General features: G+C 44.1%; 1 protein-coding gene across 1 annotated transcript in view; it reads right to left on the reverse strand.

Moving 5' to 3' along the window:
• Window positions 1-24592, reverse strand: part of LOC135505860 (nesprin-2-like) — a 246229-nt gene that overhangs the window by 2775 nt on the left and 218862 nt on the right. Inside the window, 16 exon segments of the mRNA XM_064925056.1 lie at window positions 66-211; window positions 1203-1319; window positions 1321-1401; window positions 2485-2613; window positions 5847-6047; window positions 6625-6827; window positions 6973-7099; window positions 7957-8099; window positions 10428-10499; window positions 10705-10993; window positions 11186-11377; window positions 11774-11911; window positions 12271-12453; window positions 12877-13027; window positions 14004-14194; window positions 14752-14914. Coding sequence (XP_064781128.1) covers window positions 66-211; window positions 1203-1319; window positions 1321-1401; window positions 2485-2613; window positions 5847-6047; window positions 6625-6827; window positions 6973-7099; window positions 7957-8099; window positions 10428-10499; window positions 10705-10993; window positions 11186-11377; window positions 11774-11911; window positions 12271-12453; window positions 12877-13027; window positions 14004-14194; window positions 14752-14914 — 2526 coding nt within the window.

Consider the following 24592-nt stretch of genomic DNA (forward strand, 5'->3'; position numbering starts at 1 on the left):
ATATTTTCTGTTATATACTGTATATTCTATTTTCACCTATTGTAATAAAGCATTTTTGAACGTACCTTCTGCCAGCTGAGGTTGGTGTGGTATTGGTGCTCTCCTCTTGACTGGCATTAGACGGGGACTGACTGCCCTCCGCCTGCCCTCTCCCCTCACTTTCAACTGCAGCTCGAGCCGCAGACGGACCTGCAGATAGAGTCCCACAGTCCTGCAGCAAGGGCAGTAAACACGTCAGGTTGTTCATTTGAATGGTTAGAAAATTAAATAAAAGTCTCACACTCCTGGTTCCGATGCAATGCAGTTAATAAATACCAATGTTTTGACAGCTTAACAGCTTTAATCAGGGTTTCAATGGGCTCATTTGGATGGAGCATGGTGCCAGCAACACAGTCGTGTTCATTAGGCACCAAACGTAAGAAAACAGACTGAAACAAAAAGGGACTACCTGGATTTGTCTATTAGGAAAGGCTCATTTTGGTGTTCCATTGCAAAATGTCTTAAATCCATTTCCATTGTGTGCCCTAATGAACACGACTCAGGAATGTGGGTTGTGTCAAATTTGTTTTAAGACATCTTTGCAGTGTAAACCCGAAAACGTTTCTTGCTGTATCTTTAAGTCCACATAGACTTCCCGTTTCAGTCTGGTTTCTTATGTTTCTTCTAAATGTGTTTCCAATTCTGTCTGGTAAACAATGTTCTTTGTGCATTTCTAGAACTTTGTCAATGTGTCATTTCTGAATCCATTCCTGGGGCACCTCCAGAAGAGGCATAGTTTCGTTCGAGCCAAGAACTAATACACCCGGTCCAACGAATCAAAGGCTTGGTGATTGTTGGGCGAGATAAAAAATGTGCACCACCTTGTGGAGGTCCCTGGTGATTGGGATTGCATAATCCATAAAGCGTGGAGTGCATTGTTGGGGTCAATTCAATTTCAAATCAAGAATGTAAACCAACAAAGGTTTGAGTTTACTTCCTGAGCTGTCTATATTGGAATGTAATCAACCACAAACCCTAGCAAGGTTTGTGGGGCAGGTTTAAATTCAATTCGATTGAAGTTAGTCAATTGAGGAAGTAAACTCAAAGTTCAATTCAATCATTGAAAAAAATTACTTTTATTTTAAATGATCTCAATAAACGAAAAAGGAGAAGCATTTTTTTTAAATGTTAAATTCAAATCACTTGGTGTGGGGTCTCCTTACCAGGCGCTCCTGCACGACGCTGAGGTCGTGGGCCACCTGGCGGAGCAGCGTCCACAGTTTGTTGGCTGTCACGTGGAGCTTTTCCCGAGCCTCTACGCTCTCCTCCGCCCCCCTCCTCCCCCGCTGGCTGCAGCTGGCCCCACAGCCCCTGGAGCGAGCCCACCTGGCTCTGTCTCGCCCGCAACTCATTCTGCAGGCCCTGGAAAAAAGGACACACACACAGACATCAGTCGAAGGGGAGCTTCCGAACCCGTGGAAAATTATCAATGTAAAAACTCATTGGCCAAACCATTGATAAGGGAATGTGCAACATTTACAATGAGTATACTAAACATTAATATTGAGTTGCAACCCCCCCCACTCAGAACAGCCTCAATTCATGGGAATGGATTCCACAAGGTGTTGAAAGCGTTCCACAGGGATGCGAGCCCATGTTGACTCCAATGCTTCCCACAGTTGTGTCATGTTGGCTGGATTTCCTTTGGGTGGTGGACCATTCTTGAAACACATGGGAGACTGTTGAGCGTGAATAACCCAGCAGCATTGCAATTCCTGACACAAATCGGTGTGCCTGACACCTACTACCATATCCCATTTAAAGGCACTGAAATGTTTTGTCTTGCCCATTCACCCTCTGAATGGCACACATACACAATCCATGTCTCAAGGCTTAAAAATCATTCTTTAACCTGTCTCCTCCCCTCCTCCATCTACACTGATTGAAGTGGATTTAACAAGTGACATTAATAAGGGATCATAGCTTTGACCTGGATTAATTTATTTTTTTATTGTTTAGTCATTTAGCAGACACTCTTATCCAGAGCAACTTACAAGATTAATTAGGGTTAAGTTCCTTGCTCAAGGGCACAGCAACAGAGCCTTGTCGGCTCTGGGATTCAAACCAGAAACCTTTCAGTTACTGGTCTAACGCTCTAACCACTAGGCTACCTGCCACCCATCTGCTCAGCCTACTCAGTGTATATTGAACTATCCGTTAGAACTTTGTGTTTCTCTCTGTCAAGTCATGTGTACTCCCTCCATTTTTCTCCCTCTATCTCCATAATTTCCCCTCAAGTTCCCTTACTCTAACCACCCAAACCATCATCACCCCTTTTCTCTCCTAAACCACCCCCTGCCCACTCCCATCGCCTCTACCACCCCACACCCCCCTTTCTCTTCCTCTCCCTCCTCCCCCCTTATCCATCCTCCCCATTCTCCCTCCTCCAGCATTCTCCCTCACTCTCCCCCTTCCCCTATGTCTTCTCCCACTCCCCTCACTCACAGTGAGTGTGTTGCGGTGCTCCAACAGCGTGCCTGGCGGCGTGTCCGGGTGGTGGATGTCAACGGCATAGCGCCTGCTCTCGGCATGGGCCAGCCACAGCAGCAGGGAGTGCAGCGTCTCGTGGAACTCCTGCCGTGGGTTAGAGGAGAAAGGGCAAAGGTCAGGCACCTCAGGTCGGTGCATAGTAAGTAAGCCTTGGACAACTAATCCTTTCCAAACCAAAACCGCCCATAAGGGCACGAACCCATCTATTGACTCTGTATTGTGAGGCAGCTTGAACTACAAGTACACCCCATGGATAGGACGGTAGGTCGCCGCATTGGACGTCATAATAATAATAATAATAATTGTATTTTCTGCAGAGACACTCAAGAGACGTCAGATGACCTTACAACCAGGTAAGGATCTATTTTTCTGGTCGCTAAAAATAAAATTTTCCAATCAGCATACAACCAGACCATGACATCACAGAAGACATCAGAATGACTTAATTGCTACCAGTTTTACCATCTGGACAGGTTGGACATTTTTCTTCTGGCCCAGCAAAAGCACGCCTGATGAAGGGCAAGGGTTGTTGAATCAGGTGTGCTTTTGCTGGGCAATAACAAATCAAATCAAATTTTATTTGTCACATACACATGGTTAGCAGATGTTAATGCGAGTGTAGCGAAATGCTTGTGCTTCTAGTTCCGACAATGCAGTAATAACCAACAAGTAATCTAACTAACAATTCCTAATCTACTGTCTTATACACAGTGTAAGGGGATAAAGAATATGTACATAAGGATATATGAATGAGTGATGGTACAGAGCAGCATAGGCAAGATACAGTAGATGGTATCGAGTACAGTATATACATGTGAGATGAGTATGTAAACAAAGTGGCATAGTTAAAGTGGCTAGTGATACATGTATTACATAAGGATGCAGTCGATGATATAGAGTACAGTATATACGTATGCATATGAGATGAATAATGTAGGGTAAGTAACATTATATAAGGTAGCATTGTTTAAAGTGGCTAGTGATATATTTACATAATTTCCCATCAATTCCCATTATTAAAGTGGCTGGAGTTGAGTCAGTGTCAGTGTGTAGGCAGCAGCCACTCAATGTTAGTGGTGGCTGTTTAACAGTCTGATGACCTTGAGATAGAAGCTGTTTTTCAGTCTCTCGGTCCCAGCTTTGATGCACCTGTACTGACCTCGCCTTCTGGATGATAGCGGGGTGAACAGGCAGTGGCTCGGGTGGTAGATGTCCTTGATGATCTTTATGGCCTTCCTGTAACATCGGATGGTGTAGGTGTCCTGGAGGGCAGGTAGTTTGCCCCCGATGATGCCTTGTGCAGACCTCACTACCCTCTGGAGAGCCTTACGGTTGAGGGCGGAGCAGTTGCCGTACCAGGCGATGATACAGCCCGCCAGGATGCTCTCGATTGTGCATCTGTAGAAGTTTGTGAGTGCTTTTGGTGACAAGCCGAATTTCTTCAGCCTCCTGAGGTTGAAGAGGCGCTGCTGCGCCTTCTTCACGATGCTGTCTGTGTGAGTGGACCAATTCAGTTTGTCTGTGATGTGTATGCCGAGGAACTTAAAACTTGCTACTCTCTCCACTACTGTTCCATCGATGTGGATAGGGGGGTGTTCCCTCTGCTGTTTCCTGAAGTCCACAATCATCTCCTTAGTTTTGTTGACGTTGAGTGTGAGGTTATTTTCCTGACACCACACTCCGAGGGCCCTCACCTCCTCCCTGTAGGCCGTCTCGTAGTTGTTGGTAATCAAGCCTACCACTGTTGTGTCGTCCGCAAACTTGATGATTGAGTTGGAGGCGTGCGTGGCCACGCAGTCGTGGGTGAACAGGGAGTACAGGAGAGGGCTCAGAACTCACCCTTGTGGGGCCCCAGTGTTGAGGATCAGCGGGGAGGAGATGTTGTTACCTACCCTCACCACCTGGGGGCGGCCCGTCAGGAAGTCCAGTACCCAGCTGCACAGGGCGGGGTCGAGACCCAGGGTCTCGAGCTTGATGACGAGCTTGGAGGGTACTATGGTGTTGAATGCCGAGCTGTAGTCGATGAACAGCATTCTCACATAGGTATTCCTCTTGTCCAGATGGGTTAGGGCAGTGTGCAGTGTGGTTGAGATTGCATCGTCTGTGGACCTATTTGAGCGGTAAGCAAATTGGAGTGGGTCTAGGGTGTCAGGTAGGGTGGAGGTGATATGGTCCTTGACTAGTCTCTCAAAGCACTTCATGATGACGGAAGTGAGTGCTACGGGGCGATAGTCGTTTAGCTCAGTTACCTTAGCTTTCTTGGGAACAGGAACGATGGTGGCCCTCTTGAAGCATGTGGGAACAGCAGACTGGTATAGGGATTGATTGAATATGTCCGTAAACACACCAGCCAGCTGGTCTGCGCATGCTCTGAGGGCGCGGCTGGGGATGCCGTCTGGGCCTGCAGCCTTGCGAGGGTTAACACGTTTAAATGTTTTACTCACCTCGGCTGCAGTGAAGGAGAGACCGCATTTTTCCGTTGCAGGCAGTGTCAGTGGCACTGTATTGTCCTCAAAGCGGGCAAAAAAGTTATTTAATCTGCCTGGGAGCAAGACATCCTGGTCCGTGACTGGGCTGGATTTCTTCCTGTAGTCCGTGATTGACTGTAGACCCTGCCACATACCTCTTGTGTCTAAGCCGTTGAATTGGGATTCTACTTTGTCTCTGTACTGACGCTTAGCTTGTTTGATAGCCTTACGGAGGGAATAGCTGCATTGTTTGTATTCAGTCATGTTACCAGACACCTTGCCCTGATTGAAAGCAGTGGTTCGCGCTTTCAGTTTCACACGAATGCTGCCATCAATCATAGGTTTCTGGTTAGGGAATGTTTTAATCGTTGCTATGGGAACGACATCTTCAACGCACGTTCTAATGAACTCGCACACCGAATCAGCGTATTCGCGTTGGACAGACCTCAGCGTGGGAGCTTCTTTTTTTAGCTTTGTCTGTAGGCAGGTATCAGCAAAATGGAGTCGTGGTCAGCTTTTCCGAAAGGGGGGCGGGGCAGGGCCTTATATGTGTCGCGGAAGTTAGAGTAACAGTGATCCAAGGTTTTTCCGCCCCTGGTTGCGCAATCGATATGCTGATAAAATTTAGGGAATCTTGTTTTCAGATTAGCCTTGTTAAAATCCCCAACAACGATGAATATATAAATATGTGCAACCTTGAGGCGCTATACCCCAGGAACCAAAATTGAGAAACAATTTACTCCCAGTGTGCAAAACCGGTTGAATTACGTATTTTCTAGGCAAAACTGGTTGACAATATGTAATTTCAAGCAGTTTTACCCACTGTCCTGTAACTGTACAGTAACTGACCTGACAGCGCATGACAGTGGTACGCAGACTGTCCTGCCACTCCTCCAGGCCAGTGCAGGCCAGCATCCAGCCCTGGTTCATACTAGCCAGGCCCTCCCCTAGCTCCCGGGCCTCCGGACCGTCACACCCCCCCAACTCGCGACCGCCCAGGTTAAGCGACAGCATGACGGCCTTGTAGTGAGCAAATACCTTCTGCATCTCCTGGAGTGAGAGAGAGAGAGAGCGTGTAATGTATAGTGTCGATAATTATTGTACCATCTAAACCGCTCTTTTCAGTTACCAAAAATATAGTATTTTCAGCTTTGAAGCTGAAAGTAAAAGAAGCAAAATCTAAACTTAAGAAGGGGAAGCATAGAAATAGAGCACATGGTATGGATCTATCAGACTTGCTTTCAATAAGAATTACAAATCTATAACTCACATTTGGTTGGGCCACACACAAAGCTACATACTGGGCCTTTAGAGGGACAGGTAGAGGGGCAATCTGACTTAAACAACAACAAAGCAGATTGCCCCTTTAAAGAGGACGATTAAAGGGATAGTTGACTTCAAAATGTACATTTGTCCAATGTTTTTAAACCTCAAAAGTGGCTCTCTAGAGATAAGTCCACGTCCCAGGTCAGCTATCTGTTGTGTAGATCCAGCTATTACCCTATTATGCCTCAAACCAAAATTAATGGAAAAGACAAGCAATGTATGGTTTCCATATTTAAAAAGCCTTAGTCTCAGCTGTCCTAAAATGGACACTGTAGTACAGTATAATGTTCAGAAGCCTTACCTTGAGTTGTTTGACCCTAGCCTCCATGTCTTGGATGCTGGTGGGGGTCTCAGGAACCTGCACTCTCTCCAGCTCTGGCGTTACCCACCCCAGCCAGGAAGTGATGTCACGCAGGTCAGAGGTCAACTGGCAAGGCTCCCGCAGGCCAGACAGCAGGTTGCTCCTGGCCTGAGCCTGCAGCAGCTCCCAGCGCTCGATCACCCCTGAGAACACAAATACGCCCACAGGCACACACACACACACACATTTGTAACATACATTTATTTGTGTATTGCAAATATTGCATGACGGCAGGTAAGAATGTTCACATGTTTCCTCCCCCAATGTGTGTGCGTGTGAGTGCGGTACCTGATTGTTTGTCAGCGGTCGTCAGGCCAGTGAGGCCCTGTTCCTCGGGCTGCTCCTCATCATCCAGGATCAGGGAGACCCTTTTGACACTTTTGATGCTACCACTGCACTCTGACATCAGACGCACCTGTAACGCAGACACACACTGTTACAGCATGTAACACACACCAATGCGCATGCATGCACACAAGGACGAGACGGCATACAGAGAGGAGGTAGGCACTCTGACAGTGTGGTGCCAGGTAAACAACCTCTCCCTCAATGTCAGCAAAGCAAAGGAGCTGATTGTGGACTTCAGGAGGAACCAGGCTCGACACGCCCCCATCCTCATCAACGGGGCCGCAGTGGAGATGGCCAATAACTTCCAGTTTCTCTGTGTTACACATCTCCGATGAGCTGAAATGGTCAAACCATGGTGAAGAAGGCATGACAGTGGCTCTTCAACCTCGGGAGGCTGAAGAAAGGTCTGTTCCCGAGGGCCTTTGTTCGACAGGAGCACCATCGACAGCATACCGTCGGGCTGCATCACAGCTTGGTGACTCCACCGCTGCTGATCGCAAGGCACGACAGAGGGTGGTACGCTCAGCCCAACACATCATTGGGTGTACACTGCCTCCCCCTCTCAACAGAAAATTTCCACACCCCAATGGACATTTATATTTATCATTGTCGCAGTTCTAAACTGTGTATTATTAATATGACATGTTTTATTGTTTCATTCATTCACTCGGCGCTTAATCATTTCACTGTATACTGCAAATACATCTGTGACCCTGTGCTGGTGACTAAATAAAAATATATAATTTAATCTAAATCACACACTCAAACACTAGGTGTAGCCAGAGGGGGGCAGCAGAGCAGATTTATGTAGGAGTAAGGGGAAGTTGCCCCTAAATGGATTAGCATTTTCCCCACTAATGGGCATGATTAAGATTGGGGAGGGGAAGCTGATCCAAGGATACATTTCAGCCCGGGGCAACTTACGTAGCCTTGTTTGAAGGGAGTGCTAGTGTGTGTAGGTGAGGGGTCCAGGCCGGCAGGAGAGTCCAGGTGGAGGGACTCCCTGTCCGGGTCGCCTGGTGAGCGCCAACTTGGAGATTCGGGTATGGCCATGGATCTGAGTGGAACTGAGAGGACCACACACACAAACATGCATGTACACACACACACACACACACACGCACGCACCCCGTTAGAGCCTGAGTTTACATTGAAAACACAATAATAACCACATTTTCCCTGCAGACCATTCTACTTCCAATGGGCATAGACGTAATTTCAACAACTAGTTTTGATTTACATGAGTTGTCAATGAATGTGAATTCTATGTGAAATCAACAAAAATGTCACGTCATTAGATTTATTTTTAATTTTTATTGAAAATCCAATCAGTTTCCCATGTTGATTCAACATTATCACACTGATTGTTTGTTTGTTGAAATGACGTTTGAAAAAATGATTCAACCAGTTTTTGCCCAGTGGGCTTGCTCTGGTTATAAAGGAGATTTTCTGCCACCCAAATAATAATGCCATACAAGTATAAATCAAGCAGTGAAAGAATCCATGTGTGTGTATCTTTATTCCCATGCAGTATTTCAGGTGGTAGACAGTAGCAAAGGGAGGTTATGGCACAGCAGTGGGGTGAATTAGTGTAGTTGGATCTGGCAACACAGATGGGAGTGGTTTCACTATATCTGGCAACCCTAAGTGGATTTTACGCTTAAAGCCTATTTACTATGCAGACAAGTCTCTAACTGAGGTGTATGTAAAGGTAGCCTTGCCCGAGCCAGAATGACCCATGGTGCAGGAATCGATCTTCTGTTTCCTTAGTGTGAGGTAGTTTGATGTACAAGTACATCCCCTGATTTAACCAATCACATGTTTTGATTGGTATACTAACTGTGATTGGTCCCTTGAAATGTATAAAAAGACTCATTCTGTTTTACTTCTGTAAAAAACCCTGACGAAAGGCCAGAAGCCATAACACATTGCTTCTACATTTAGCAATAAAAATGCTTTTTTATTTCACGCCATTGTCCTCCAGGTGTTGCTGAATCACCTCTCTACTTCAAATACATCCCTTGGACAGGACGCTAGTCTGTCACAGGGCCTTACCCCCAATCTATCTCCTTAAGGCCAGGCACCACACGGCTAATTCTTTTAATCATATCACAATCAACTTTTATCAGTTGAATAAAATATTTTTTTGAATGAATATTTTCTGAAACATATTACTACAATATGCAAATGATGCGATTTATTATTAAATAGTGCATATTTGCATACAACGCAAATCTAGACACTGGATTAAGTCAGCCTAAATATTTTTGTTTCATTTTGTTAAGACACTCCAGGACCGGACTTTGTGGATAAATACTTCAATCTTTCTATCTGTAAAACACTAAAGACATTTTTCCAAATAAAATGTTAACTAGAATAAAACATTTACGGCATATCAACAATTCCCTCTGGACAAGTCCCGAGAATATATCTAAGGATAACCACACACAATTTTGATATGGTCAAGCAGATCCTTCTGACGCTGATAAAATGAGTTGGTGTGTGGGAAGAGTCTGACTTTTGGGAAATGACAGTTAAAGACAAGTACACTGAATTAAGATGACCAAATGCCAAAAGCCTATTTAGACCCAATCACCATCTCTTCAAAGTAAGTTACTAAATGTAGTCCAGTTTGTAACATTTTCTATGAAATGGACTTTGAAATGATGTGTAATCCTATGTGAGCTTTGAAATGATTGATGCATGTTCATTTTAAAGTTGTTCAAATTCATAAAAATGTTGATGGTAATATGATAAACTAAAGAAAATATACAGTTTCATCAAGTTTTTTAAATGTTTATGTTTACTCTTTAAAAAGACTAATGTTAATGGACCAAAATACCCCAAAAATCTCTAAATTGACAGGTAGATGAAAAAATGTCATTCCAGCATGTGGTGCCTGGCCTTAATGCTGAGTGTCCTGCAGAGACACATCGGGTTCAATTTTTTGAGTCTTCGGTATGACTCGATCAGGGATTGAACCCCCAACCTTCAAATCGAGAAAAAAAAAACCAATACTGTGGCTTGGCTGGTCTAGCTGTAATGCTGCAGCCTCTGGCACACTTGTCAGCATACATTTGAATTTGGCCTACTGCTCTTTGACACAACTCCCTGTCATCTCTCTATATATGTTAAATGAAATCAGAAAATATACATTTAAAACAAATTACACTGAGCTGAGATGGAGCCTAGTGAAATTGTTAGTGAGCTTTAGCTCTTTTGTGAGCGGTGATCACATTTTATTGTGAGGACTCCTATAAGATAGTGTACTTTAGCAGTTTTGCGTGAGGTTACTGTGGGGTTGCATGAGGCATGCCCCAAGCCTAGCAGAACCCGCTTGTATATAGCCACCCAATGGCATCGGCATGGAAGAGGAAGACCATAGTGGTGCCTACCAGAGGGATCAGCTCCCAGTGAGAGAGCCGTGGCTTTCACAAAGTCCTCTGGACTCTCTGTAACCTCCACCTCTGGAGAAGAGTAGAAGAGGGCCAAGTTGAGTGTGTGTGTGTGTGTCTGTGTGTGTGCGTGACTGTCACTGTGGCTGTGTGTGTACATGAATATACTGTATTCATAAATACCACAGCATTGTTGAATACTCATTACTGATTGTAAGACAGACACACATACACACTTAGTTGACACCAGAGAGGAAACATGAACACTGTATTTTACCTGACAGAGTACTGTAGTAGGTCCCGTCTTTCTTCTCAATCTCCTCCTCCTCGTGGGATGAAGATCCTCCTACGTCTCCCGTGTGGTCCCATTCCAGAGGGATGGAGTCGCACACGCTCACGGGTGTCTCCCGGCCCGAACACTCCAGGGGAGGGGCCAACAGGTGGGTGGGTGTGGCAGGGGCACTCCCCTGACTCTGGCTCCGCCCCAGACAGGAACGGCCAATCAGCTCGCAGCTCCCCACCAGGGGCTTGTCCCCGCTGAAGAGCTCCGGTTCCTCCTTCAACACCTGGAGAGGAAGAGAGGAGATTGTGTCAGGAGCTAGTGGAAGCAGATCACCTTGCCATACACTTCCTGGCAATAGGAGTACAACTCTGCTGTTTGTGTGTCTCTCTCTCTCTCTCTCTTTGTTGGGGTGTGTTTCTCTTTTTTTGTGTGCGTGCCTGTACATCTGTGTGTATATGTGTCCACACATACTAACCGGTGGCTGCGTGAGGCGCTGGTGGAAGCGGACCACCCTGCCAAACACCTCCTGACAGTAGGAGTGTAGCTCCTCTAGCTCGTCCTCGATGAGAGCGGCGTCCAGTGGAGAGCTCCTCTGGATCAGGCCCTCGCCGAACACAATCAGCCCGTCGATGCGCTCCGTGTTGAGGGTGATCTCCCTCTGGAAGGACTGGAGGGGAGAAGGTCAGTTTGGCATATCCACACTAATAGTTGTGGTTGGGATTGGGGGAGGGGAAACTGATCCTAAATCTGTACCCATGGCTGGGAAACTTCACCCCGGAGCTAGAAAGGAGATGCGAATGTGAGAGTGTTTGGTTGATTGTGTGCACGAGTGACTGTGTTAAAGCTGGCCATGGATGCGTGTGTGACATGTGTGCTCTCCTGCATCTGAGTGAGTTACTGTGGGAATCTGAGTTCACTGTGCAAGACAGTAACTGTGTGAATGCACATTCCTCCATGTGTGTGTGTGTGTCCACTAGTGAATATGCGTTCCTGAGCTTGTGCGTGTGTGTGTAATCCCTCTGTCTGCCCCACCTTCCCCCAATCCCACCCATTCCCCCCTTACGTTGAGCTGCTTCATCTTGTGCTGCGTGTCTGTCTCAGAAAAGTGCTCCACGTTGGTGAGCTGCAGGTCCATCTCCGTCAGCCACACCAGCAGGCTCTCCCTGGTCCCCTCAAACTCCTCTCTCTGCCCCGTAAAATGCTGCAGCGGGGAAGGGGAAAAGAGACTGAGTTTTTGTCTGTCAGAAAATAGTGCTTAATAGTGTGCACACCTAGAGTCAAGGTGCAGATAAAATTCAAGATTCACATGGGGGGTGGAAAACAGTCATAGCTCTGGCTCTTGATGTAAAAAATAAAATAGACGATTTGGCCATCTTGGCATTTAATTTTTTTTTTTAATAAGTCCCTTAAAAATTAGAAAAGCAATACGCCAATGATTTCTTAAGCTCTGATAGACAGTAAAGCCGATGTGTAAGCTAACTAAAGTAACACTGGCAAGCACAGTGTGCATATTTTTTATTTTCTTAAAAATAAAAAATAAAAGCATTCCTTCCTTATCACCTTTAGCCTGCGTAAGATGGCCGCTGTCCTCCTGTGCAGTGTATCCCAGCGGCAGTTGCCCTCATGGACCATAACCTTGATGCGGCTGGCGCCGTCTGTGCGGTTCTCCCGGGCCAGCCTGCGGTACTGGTTGTTGACCAGCTCCAGCTGGGTCACACGCTCCTGCACCTGCCTCTGGAAGCCCTGCGTAGGGTGGGGAGGGAGGGGATGTATGGTGGATGGGGGAGGTGTAGAGGGTATTCCGAGAGTGAGGGAGGGAGGATGAAAGGAAGCGAGGGAGGAAGATTATGAGGGAACATAAAAGGAAGGATGGAGGGAAGGAGGAGGGAGAGAGGGTTGTGAATAACATTGATTGATGAATATTGGCGAAAGGATATGATTAAACCAACCATCCAGTAACCGAGCCATTGGTTAGTTAATAGAATACAATAAAAATCTCAGACAGTGTCTGTGTCTGTAATGGCAACCTATTCCCTGCAATTTGCACTACTTTTCATCAGAGCATTGGGTAAAAGTAGAGCACTATGTAGGGAATAGGGTGCCATTTGGGAGGCAGAGGTGAACTTCACTGTCAGTTCCTATAGGGTCCTGACCCCCAAAACTGACCTCAAACTTCTTGAGCTCCTCCTTGGCGACTGTGTACGGAACGTTGTCAGAGTTGGGGTTGGCTGCCGTGCGTTCGGCCAACTTCAGCCAGTCCTCAAAGCACGAGTAGTCATCCAGGAACTTACACCACAGCCTCCACGTCTCCTCGATCCTATCATAGGGAAACATCAGTGTAGGATAAAGTTGCCCTGAGACGCTAATCTTGGGTCATGTTTTGCAATCCTCCCAATAATAGGTAAAGGAAAGATTCACCCGTGTTGAATGTTATATTATTTGTGTGCATCTCTGAGCGATGTTCTATCAATTCTCTGAGTGATTTTATGTTTTCATGTGTATCTGAGCTATTGCCGTTCGAGCAGGTGGACATTTGTCAGGTATGACTAGCACAGCGATTAAACCGCTCTCACTACACTGGAAGTTAAAAGGAATATGACTTTAAGATCTCAAAAACATCTATCATCCATGTCAGATTTAAATACTAGCTGATGCCATAACACGGGAGGTTGTCTTCTTTCAAATGAGCAATTGATTATATTTTAGCGATATTCCTACTTTGAGAAATGTATAATTTAGGGTACACCACATTTCCCCTATTTGTCTGCCCTTCAGTCCAGGGTGCATTGCATGGTGCCGCTGCGAGACACATCGATCTGCAGGTTGAACATGGTGACATTGAATTCAGCCTTATGGTGTGTCACTACATTTGCTAGTTAGCCAGACAGAGCTGCCACAGATTTCCACAACAAGTTTCACATGTTGCTACCAACCTTATTATAACGACAAAATTAAACATTTGTTAACAACATATATTGTTCTCACATATTCGTGTTATTTAACACTTTAAATGATTGGAATTAGTGGTTTTGGGTAGATATTTCCTTTAAGGTTAGGATAAGGGGAAGCTGAACTTAACCCAGATGAAACTTCACTCTGGACCGCGAAACATTACCATCCATCACCATCTAAATGAACCCACAAACTTCATTCATCACTTTTAGTAACACTTTGTATAAGCCACCTGTTTGGTAATGCATTATAAATACATTATATATTTTGTGGGGATTGATTAATTGTGTGTGTGTGTGTGTGTGTATACACACATGTGAGTGAGTGTGTGTGTGTCCTACCTGAGCCTCCTCTCCAGGGACATGGCACAGATGGCCTTCCAGCGCTGGTCTAGGCTGCAGGTGGTCTGCTGGATGGAGTCATTCTCGCCGTCGCCGCCACCACACGCATCCTGGTCGTGCAGCAGGATGTCGCACAGCCTCAAGACGGACGCCACACCCTCCGTGTGCTGCTCGATGTCCCTCTGCAGCTCCTGTGGATGGAAACAAGGACAACCTTAGTGTAATGTGGACAGACAGATGGACAACGTTGGACACGGCTATTGAGAAGGCTATGCATTGGATGGTTGTTTGTTCAATGGGGTAATATGTTTGTATCTATCACCATCTATTCAAATAACTAAAATAAAATGAAATCAATACAGATATTACAGATATGGTCATTACAATCTATATCTGAGTAATAGAATGTTTTTGGCCCAGCACCGGTGGGACATTTGTGATGTGCATATTACACAAAAACACCTTTTTGAATCTGTATTTATTACATTTACATTACATTTAAGTCAACACCTTTTTCCAGAATCTGAATTCACCTTCTGACATCCAGTGGAACAGCCACATACAGGTAAATCACTTCATAATATTCACTATGACAACCTGGGTTGTGTTCAAGGGAAAACATTTTAAAGCTTTAAACAGGTACTCCCTCCCTGTTCATTTGGTGCCTAATAAACAGGACCCTGGCACCCACATGCTAAACTGACCCAAGATCAGTGTCTAGGGGCAACATCACCCTACTACCACCCACCTGCTGTTGGGCAAGCCGTCTCTGGATCTCCTCATGGTGACACACGTTGTAGGTGACGGGCCTGGCCAGCTGGGTCTCGATGCGGGACAGCCATGATCGCAGGTTGCTCATGTTCTTGTCCAGCTGCTGCACCATACCCAGGGTCTCCTTCAGCTTCCTCACCCTGCACACACACACACACACACACATACATGCCCACCCACCCATACACACAAAGGGAAGAGAGTCAGAGCAATACTACATTTCTGATAATTAACTACACCCAACATGCCTACTTTCAATTGTTTGATTGAGTCTTTCTGGAGTGGCAGGTGGTTTTGTACTATAGGAACCATTCAACTACCAAGTTGAAGTGTTTATTCAAGTTCATGAAGTGTTTATTCTTCACAAGTGCCCACAGTTTAGTTAAGTTTATTAGGACCCTCATTAGGACCCTCACTGTTGCACATGCAACAGCTACTCATCCCGGGATCCATACAAATACATGATTTTATTAGGATCTCTTTCAGTCTTCATTTGGACTAATCGTCCAAGAGTCCTTAAACATTAAAATACAATTTATAATACGATCACATTTTCATATATAACACACTGTTACAAACAGGCATAATACACTGACATATTGACCAGATAAATACCCGAACAGTCTGAAAAGATAGATTGATTCCTTCATCTACCATAGTCACGCACAACCTTCCTGTAACGAGTGCGCTAAGAGGCAGGGAAGCAAGTACAAGGAGTGAGTGTTCATAAATAAACAAAACAAGAACCACAAACAGGAACAATAACACCTGAGGAAATAAGGGGAGTGACAGATATAGAATGCCAATCAAGGAGGTGATGGAGTCCAGGTGAGTGTCATGAGGCACTGGTGTGCTTGACGATGGTGACAGGTGTGCGGGATAATCAGCAGCCTGAAGACCTAGAGGCCGGAGAGGGAGTACACATGACACTTTCAATGTATTATATTTAAATGGTTCTAAAGTATTGTTTGAATTCATATATTGAAAGGTTTCTGGTTTGCCCTGATAAATTATTATATTTCTTTATTGCTCTAAATAAAAATGTTATTTTGCTCATTTCTCTTTTGTGTCTGGATAACACTTACAGTGGGGAGAACAAGTATTTGATACACTGCCGATTTTGCAGGTTTTCCTACTTACAAAGCATGTAGAGGTCTGTAATTTTTATCATAGGTACACTTCAACTGTGAGAGACGGAATCTGAAACAGAAATCCAGAAAATCACATTGTATGATTTTTAAGTAATTAATTTGCATTGTGTTGTTACCTACCCTTACCACCTGTGGGTGGCCCATCAGGAAGTCCAGAATCCAAATGCAGAGGGAGGTGTTAAGTCCCAGGGTCCTTAGCTTAGTAATGAGCTTTGAGGGCACTATGGTGCTGAACGCTGAGCTGTAGTCAACGAATAGCATTCTCACATAGATGTTTATTTTGTCCAGGTGTGAAAGGAATCATCTGTGGATCTGTTGGGGCTGTATGCAAATTGGAGTGGGTCTAGGGTGTCCGGGATAATGGTGTTGATTTGTGCCATGACCAGCCTTTCAAAGCACTTCATGGCTACAGACGTGAGTGCTAATGTTCGGTAGTCACTTAGGCCTTAGTGTTCTTGGGCACAGGGACTATGGTGGTCTTCTTGAAACATGTTGGTATTACAGACTCAGACTGGGAGAGGTTGGGAATGTCAGTGAAGACACTTGCCAGTTGGTCAGCACATGCTCGGAGTACACATCCTGATAACCGTCTGGCCCTGCAGCCTTGTTAATGTTGTCCTGTTTAAAGGTCTTACTCACATCGGCCGCGGAGAGCATGATCACACAGTTGTCCAGAACAGCTGATGCCCTCATGCATGTTTCAGTGTTACTTGCCTCGAAGCGAGCATAGAAGTTATTTAGATCGTCTGGTAGGCTTGTGTCACTGGAATGTGCTTCCCTTTGTGGTCTGTAATAGTTTGCAAGCCCTGCCACATCCGACGAGCATCGGAGCTGGTGTAGTACGATTTGATCTTAGTCCTGTATTGACGTTTTTTCTGTTTGATGGTTTGTCAGAGGGTATAGTGGGATTAGAGTCCCACTTCTTGAAATCGGCAGCTCTACCCTTTAGTGGATATTGCCTGTAATCCATGGCTTCTGGTTGGGCTATGTACGTACAAGTCACTGTGGGAACGACGTCATCGATGCACTTATTGATGAAGTCAGTGACTGGTGTGGTGTACTCCTCAATGCCATCGGAAGAATCACGGAACATATTCCAGTCTGAGCTAGCAAAACAGTCCTGTAGTTTAGCATCTGCTTCATCTGACCACTTTTTTATTGACCGAGTCACTGGTGCTTCCTGCTTGAATTTTTGCTTGTAAGCAGGAATCAGGAGGATAGAATTATGGTAAGATTTGCCAAATGAAAGGCGAAGGGGAGCTTTGTATGCGTCTCTGTGTGTGGAGTAAAGGCGGTCTACAGTTTTTTCCCATCTGGTTGCACATTTAACATGTTGATAGAAATGAGGTAAAACTGAATTAAGTTTCCCTGCATTAAAGTCCCCGGCCACTAGGAGCACCACCTCTGTATGAGCATTTTTCTGTTTGCTTATGGTGGTATACAGCTCATTCAGTGCGGTCTTAGTGCCAGCATCGGTCTGTGGTGGTATGTAGACAGCAACGAAAAATACAGATGAAAACTTCTTAGGTAGATAGCGTAATCTACAGCTTATCATGAGATACTCTACTTCAGGTGAGCAAAACCTCGAGACTTCCTTAGATATCGTGCACCAGCTGTTGTTTATAAATATACATATAGGTTTTTCCTTTGAGAAATGAAGAAGTAGCACTGTTCAGAACGAGCGTAGAGAGAAGTGTACTGTTTGATAGAGGCGCGTGACCAGAAAGCATGCTCTACATTGTTTTCCTCCGGTAATGAACGCTGTTTCTCCCGTCTTAAATTTTATCGATTATTTACGTTAAAAAATACATAAAGTTGTAATCGGAAAGTAGTTTGAAATGTTTGAACAAAGCTTACAGGTAACTTATGAGATATTTTGTAGTCATGTTGCGCGAGTTGGAACCAGTGTTTTTCTGGATCAAACGCACCAAATAAATGGACATTTTGGATATATATCGACGGAATTAATCGAACAAAAGGACCATTTCTGATGTTTATGGGACACATTAGAGTGCCAACAGAAGAAGCTCGTCAAAGGTAAGGCATGAGTTATATCTTTATTTCCACGTTTGTGTCGCGCCTGGAGGGTTGAAATATGATTGTCTGTGTTTGTTTGATGGGGTGCTGTCCTCAGATAATAGCATAATTTGCTTTCGCCGTAAAGCCTTTTTGAAATCTGACACATTGGCTGGATTCACAACAACTGCAGCTTTAATTTGGTGAATTGCATGTGTGATTTCATGAAAGTTTAATTTTTATAGTAATTTATTTGAATTTGGCGCTCTGCATTTTCACTGGATGTTGGCCAGGTGGGACCATATCCCAGAGAGGTTAAGAGCCAATAAAACAGGAGCAATCCTCTCCGGCGCCATTATTTAAAGAGTCCAACAGTACCTTTCAGCACCGTGTTCTTTTTCCTTAGATCATCAATCTGATATTGGTTGAATTCTAGATTGGCACATGATGCCTTTGGGTGATGGACCATTCTTAATACACACAGGAAACTGTTAAGTGTGAAAAAAGGCAACTGCCCTGTGGGATACTGCTGTGTACATATAGGATGTTAGAGAAGCTTCCATTGAAGAATAGCCTCTGAGTTCTATTTGATATGTACCTCTCCAACCATGTGATGACAGGTGATTCAAAGTCATAACAAGCAGGTTTTTTCAATAACAAATTATGATCAATAACATCAAAGGCTGCACTGAAAACTAACAATACAGCTCCAACTATCATCTTATTATACATTTATTTTAGCCAATCATCAGTCATTTAAGTCAGTGCAGTACAAGTTGACTGTCCTTCCTTATATCCATGCTGAAAGTCAGTAGTTAACTTGTTCTTAAATTATTTATTTTTGAATAGCATTGTATACTATAAACTCATATAGCCACTACTACCATAGTCTGAGTACCAGTCTCTTTACAATCCACTCCTTTCCACTCCTTGTCATTGTCGAAAGGCCAGTCTCTTCAATCTCAATGTTCAATATGCGCTGGATTTAATGCAGAGTTGCTCAATGGTTGTTGGAAATAACATAAATATTTTCCAAGACAACATTTTGAGCCTCGAAAACAGAATTGGAAACATTCCGCTGTTAGCTCGGCAAGTTGTTTTGAGGCTTAAAATCAAAACTAAGACTTTGTGTGGTTGGAATTTCAGTATGTAGCTAGTTAGTTTGGGAATTTAGACCTGAGCTAACAACTTTTGGCAGACTGGTTTCGTCTGGACAGACAAACAGTTACTTAGCAAAGGGATGCCAAGAGATCTGTGGAGAAAAAAATGATAGTTCAAATATTTGCATAATAAATGTGATTGGAAGATAGCTGTGAGGGTGAGCGAATCAGGATCAAATCCTCCATTCTCATCAAGATCATTAATTATAGAATGTTCATATTTGAAGACAGCAGAAAGGCCAGTCTCTTTGGCACATGATATGAAGTACAGGGAGCTAAAGAGACTGGTACCCAGGCGACTATAACCCTGCACCACCCACTTTTTTCCCCAGGTGTCCCCTGGTCACCATGGCAACACAGAACACAGAAAATGTTGCCATGACTACATTTGATTATAAAAAGCTGCTCTTTAGAGAAAAATAAGCCTAAGTGTGTGCAGGTTGGATCCTTCTGCTAACTCCCAGGTAGCACTCAGTACTGTCTTCTACTTGAGGGAGAGTTTTCATTAATAGTGAAAGTGAGTCTGTGTCTGTCTGTCTGTGCATTTAAGTGTTTGTGTGTACATGCATCATGTGTGCCACTTGTCTTTGCTTTAAGAGAAAGTCCATATTCAGTATCTCATAAATTAGCTAACAAAAAAGTTAAGTCTATAATGTGGCTTTCTCATTCCATATATAGCAGATTACTTCTAAATGCTACATATACACTAAATTAGGGCTCCAGACAAACATTTTCACCCTGGTGGCACCAGGCAATGATTTGGTGGCAACCCCCAATTGTTTTTGTTGCAGCGTCACACAATAGAATACATTTTAGTCATAATTTTAGAAAGACATTCACAATGCTTTATTAAGAGGTGTAATACACTACTGAGATGGTATTCAATAAATAAGTTGTTACATCTCAAATCAAATTTATTTATATAGCCCTTCGTACATCAGCTGATATCTCAAAGTGCTGTACAGAAACCCAGCCTAAAACCCCAAACAGCAAGCAATGCAGGTGTAGAAGCACAGTGGCTAGGAAAAACTCCCTAGAAAAGCCAAAACCTAGGAAGAAACCTAGAGAGGAACCAGGCTATGTGGGGTGGCCAGTCCTCTTCTGGCTGTGCTGGGTAGAGATTATAACAGAACATGGCCAAGAACATCTAACATGTCCAAGCAAGAATGCATGATTCAACATATTTTGATATGCAACTTAATTTTGTGTTGACAATTAGGCTACTTTTGTTCCATTTTACTGGTAAAATAGGGCACCAGAATTTTCAGATTTCTTTGTTCAACAGAGATAAATGCCTTCATCTTTATGTGCACTAATATTATTTATACAACGGGTGGGTCTAATCCTGAATGCTGATTGGTTAAAACCGCATTCCAGCCGATGTCAATTCCACAAGTTACCACCGGCTAAATCTATGAAGTTAAAATGCCTATTTACTCTGTTCCGTCTGACTGCACAATCCAATCATCAGCCCAGCCAGGCAATTTATGAACTTGAGCTCCACTATAAAAAGTATTTAGACATTACCTCAAATTTCTTTTAGACTAACATTTGTTTTCAACAGCGGAGATTTGTATAAACCTTACTCTCTGTCTTTCTGGCATTTGCAACATTGTTTATTGTTCAAATTTGATCTCCAGCTGTCCCATAGTAATGAACGTGTTGGGAGTCGGGATGAGACAGACAGGCAGGCAGCTTTTCTCAGCCAGTCAAAATCATGAATCAGCATAATTTTTATGGATATATACAAAAAACTATCAGAAAACAGGTCAAAGAAACAAAGTACAGCTAGTTTGCCGTCTTTCCAGCTTCAGTTTGAAGTGATTGTGTTAGCTGTGCTAATAGCTCCTCTGTACAACAGGGACATAACAAAAGAGCACATTTTCTATGCCAGGCAAAATCGGGTATCATTAGCTCATTGTTAAAAAAAAATATATATATATTTTACTCCTTTTTTCTCCCCAATTTCGTGGTATCCAATTGGTAGTAGTTACAGTCTTGTCTCATCGCTGGAACTCCCGTACGGACTTGGGAGAGGCGAAGGTCGAGAGCCATGCGTCCTCCGAAACACAACCCAACCAAGCTGCACTGCTTCTTGACACAATGCACATCCAACCCGGAAGACAGCCGCACCAAAGTGTCAGAGGAAACACCGTACACCTGGCGACCTGGTCAGCGTGCACTGCGCCCTGCCCGACACTGGTAGTCCGCGATGAGAAAAGGATATCCCTGCCGGCCAAACCCTCCCCAACCCGGACAACACTGGGCCAATTGTGCGCCGCCCCATGGGCCTCCCGGTCACGGCCGGCTGCGACAGAGCCTGGGCTCGAACCCAGAATCTCTGGTGGCACAGCTAGCACTGCGATGCAGTGCCTTAGATCACTTTGATCTGTTATTCTGGCTGCACTGTTTGACATGACTGTAAGTTCGACGTAGTTGGTTAGCAAGCAAGAGATAAGAACGTTGCCAGGCAGTATGGCAATGGAATATTTAGAACGAACAAAAGACTGAACGACTGGGTCGCGTCTCTGGGAACCAAACCGATAGAACAAATGATCAGCCGGCTTGGGTAGCAACCCAAGATTTGTGTCGGGACTAGATCTTGTGGAAGAATGAAATAGTAAGAATAAATTATTCAAAATAACATTTTGAATGAAAATATGTCAATCATTATTTGAATATGTTGGTAACTCATTGTATGAAGCCGGTGTTTGGAGGATATATTGGCACGGTTTGCCGGCCCATGCCAATATATCCTCTAAACACCGGCTTCTCAGGCATTATCACTTAAATATAGACCTAATTCACCACCTGAGGAACCACCTCAAAACACATTAGCTAGATAGCTAACTAAATATAATATCTTCTGCTAATGTATTAATATAATAGTAAATGTAATGTCCTAACACAACGTTGCTATCACTGCACTTACGATGGCTGATGCACAATTTCGTACCCTTTGTATTTCAAAGACATCAGATATATTGTTTGTAAAACAGTGTGCCTTGAGCGCAAAAATGATCATTGAGAAATAAAATTATACCTATAGAAAGCTGAGACTCTCCTCTCTTTGATATGGACAACTAGTATTTTTTGTCCTGCATTGCATTTCGAAACGTTATACAATCACGAGGGGCACACGAGGGAGGAGAGAGAGCATGAGAGGCTCACTCATTACAGCAGCTGGCCTCTGTGAAACAGGCAGGCACAGCATCAGGGCAGACACGTTTATTACAGGAATCATGAGGATAATGCATTATACTGTTTAATAGGTTATATCTGAACAAAAAATAGGAGGTTTTGATTGAGGTGACCAGAAGAATGTGCAGCTCGCAGCAGTGTAACTTATATGTATTGTATTGCTTGTATGTATTGTATTGCAATTCAGCTTTAAACTGTTAATATACAGTATACATGAAACAAAACTAAACCAAATTAAACTTAACCAAGCACTAAACTAAACCAAACTGAGCCCAAACAAAACCTAACAAAAACTAAAGTAAACCACACTAAACTAAACAAAACTATACCAAACCAAACTAAACTAACCATGAGACCCACATTCCCTCCCACACCTCTCGCAAAATCTGACAGCCCAACAAAAGTAGTGACACTGGGCCACACAAAAGACACTGAGCCCCAGGGCAAGCTTCCATGCTGAGCCAGTGTATAGGAAGAGAAGGATGGACAGAGGGACAAAGAATGTGTGAAGAGGTATGGAGAGAGAGAGAACATTAAGGGAAAGGGAGAAAAAAGCAAGGCAAACAAAGTGACCGTCGCTACGGGGGGGGGGGTTAAGTCGCTTGGAGACAAGGCTCTTTAGAGGTTACAGTTATATAGTAACAATGGTCCCCACACACGTCTCGCCTGAGACTTTTTAGAGAGTGTAGGAGTGACTTCCTGAACTTATAATGGTCCGGGTACAAGATGTATTAAGAACAGATGTAGGATCAGCTCACCCTCCGCAAACCCTAATCATTAAAGTAAAAACACAACAACACGCAAACCTGTCCATAGACCAGTAGCAAGAACAATGTCATGCTACTCTAAGCTTAACCTTTAGCTTAGCAAACAATGCTCTCAGGGCCGTAGCGAGGGTCTGAGTTTTATTGAGGTCTGGAGGTCAAGACATTTTAAGAAAGTTGAAGCTCATTTGCTGCCTTTCTATACAATTTAAAAACTCTAAAATTGTGTTTGGAGAACAGCAAAAACAAGCAAAAATGACCCCAGCTTTAGCTTAATTCACCTCAGTCAATCTACAAACACATAGCCTATTAGCAATAAATTAGCCGCTACACATTAACTCACATGAACTCAGCACCCGGATTAAAAACTATAATTGAATACTTACAGAGGGATCTGTTAGCAGAAAAATATTGTATTAACATAAGATAAAGAAATAAGTCTGCGTTACAGAACAATTTGTTTTGCAGTTTTACAGCTAATTTCCTGCAATTCTACTCATTTTGCATTGATTTATGGCATGTTAATAGGATATCTGAGTAAGTGACTAACAAAATCAAATGGTGGACCCCTGAAGGTCAGTGCCCCTGGGCACGTGTCATACTGGTTTCAAACTAGCAACACCCAGCCTTTGTTTCCCATATAGGTGTCAGGAGTGGTGATGGCCCACCCCCAAAGAATAGTCAAGGACCCACTACGGCACAAACTTTAAAGTAACTCACACTGTACCCTGTAGTTCACCAATGTTCCTTCAGCTTTGCAGCTGCTGTACAATCACTTGTGTTATAGTCATTATCATCTACTGTCTACATAGCCAGCCACCGTGCGTATCCACAGACAGATGGACAGTCTTGGAATCAGAGGGGATTTAGCGTGTATGGCCCCCCTCAAAAGTCTAGGACTGTACCATATGGCCTTATGTCTGCCTTCCGAGTCCCCCTTGGTCAGCCCAAGAGTGGAGGGGAACCAAGCAAGTTGGAGTGGGAGGAGAAGGGGGTGGGGGGTTCTGTCACCCTGCATTAGCCGTGACGTGGTGGGGGCTAAACAATAGGAAACAGCACTATAGCCTACTGGCGCTAATGATAGCCTGGACTCCGTCAGCATCTGTTATCCGGTTAGCATAAAAGCTGACTAGCCGTAGTGCTAAACGATGTTGCCACTGTGAACAACACTCACAGCACTCACTATGAACAATGTGCCGTCCGTTGTGTCTGTGGTGTCTGTCACCCAGACAAGCTGAGAGCTGTGGTATAGGAGCATCGGGTCTCAGACCAACAGGCTTAGTCTTTGACATGTAAATAGTCTCTATCTTGCTGCTAAAAACTATTTGCAACACTGACTCTCCATACATGAAAACCTTACACACAAGCAAGCAAGCAAGCACACACACACACACACAACACACACATACTGTCGATACTGTTGCTCTATTTATACTATTTATTTAACAGCACGACCTAGTCACTATTCAATTTACGTTTGAAAATACAGTCATACTTGAAATAGCACATTCCTAATCATACATATC

This window comes from Oncorhynchus masou, chromosome 19 (genome assembly GCF_036934945.1).
Source record: "Oncorhynchus masou masou isolate Uvic2021 chromosome 19, UVic_Omas_1.1, whole genome shotgun sequence".
Lineage (NCBI taxonomy): Eukaryota > Metazoa > Chordata > Actinopteri > Salmoniformes > Salmonidae > Oncorhynchus > Oncorhynchus masou.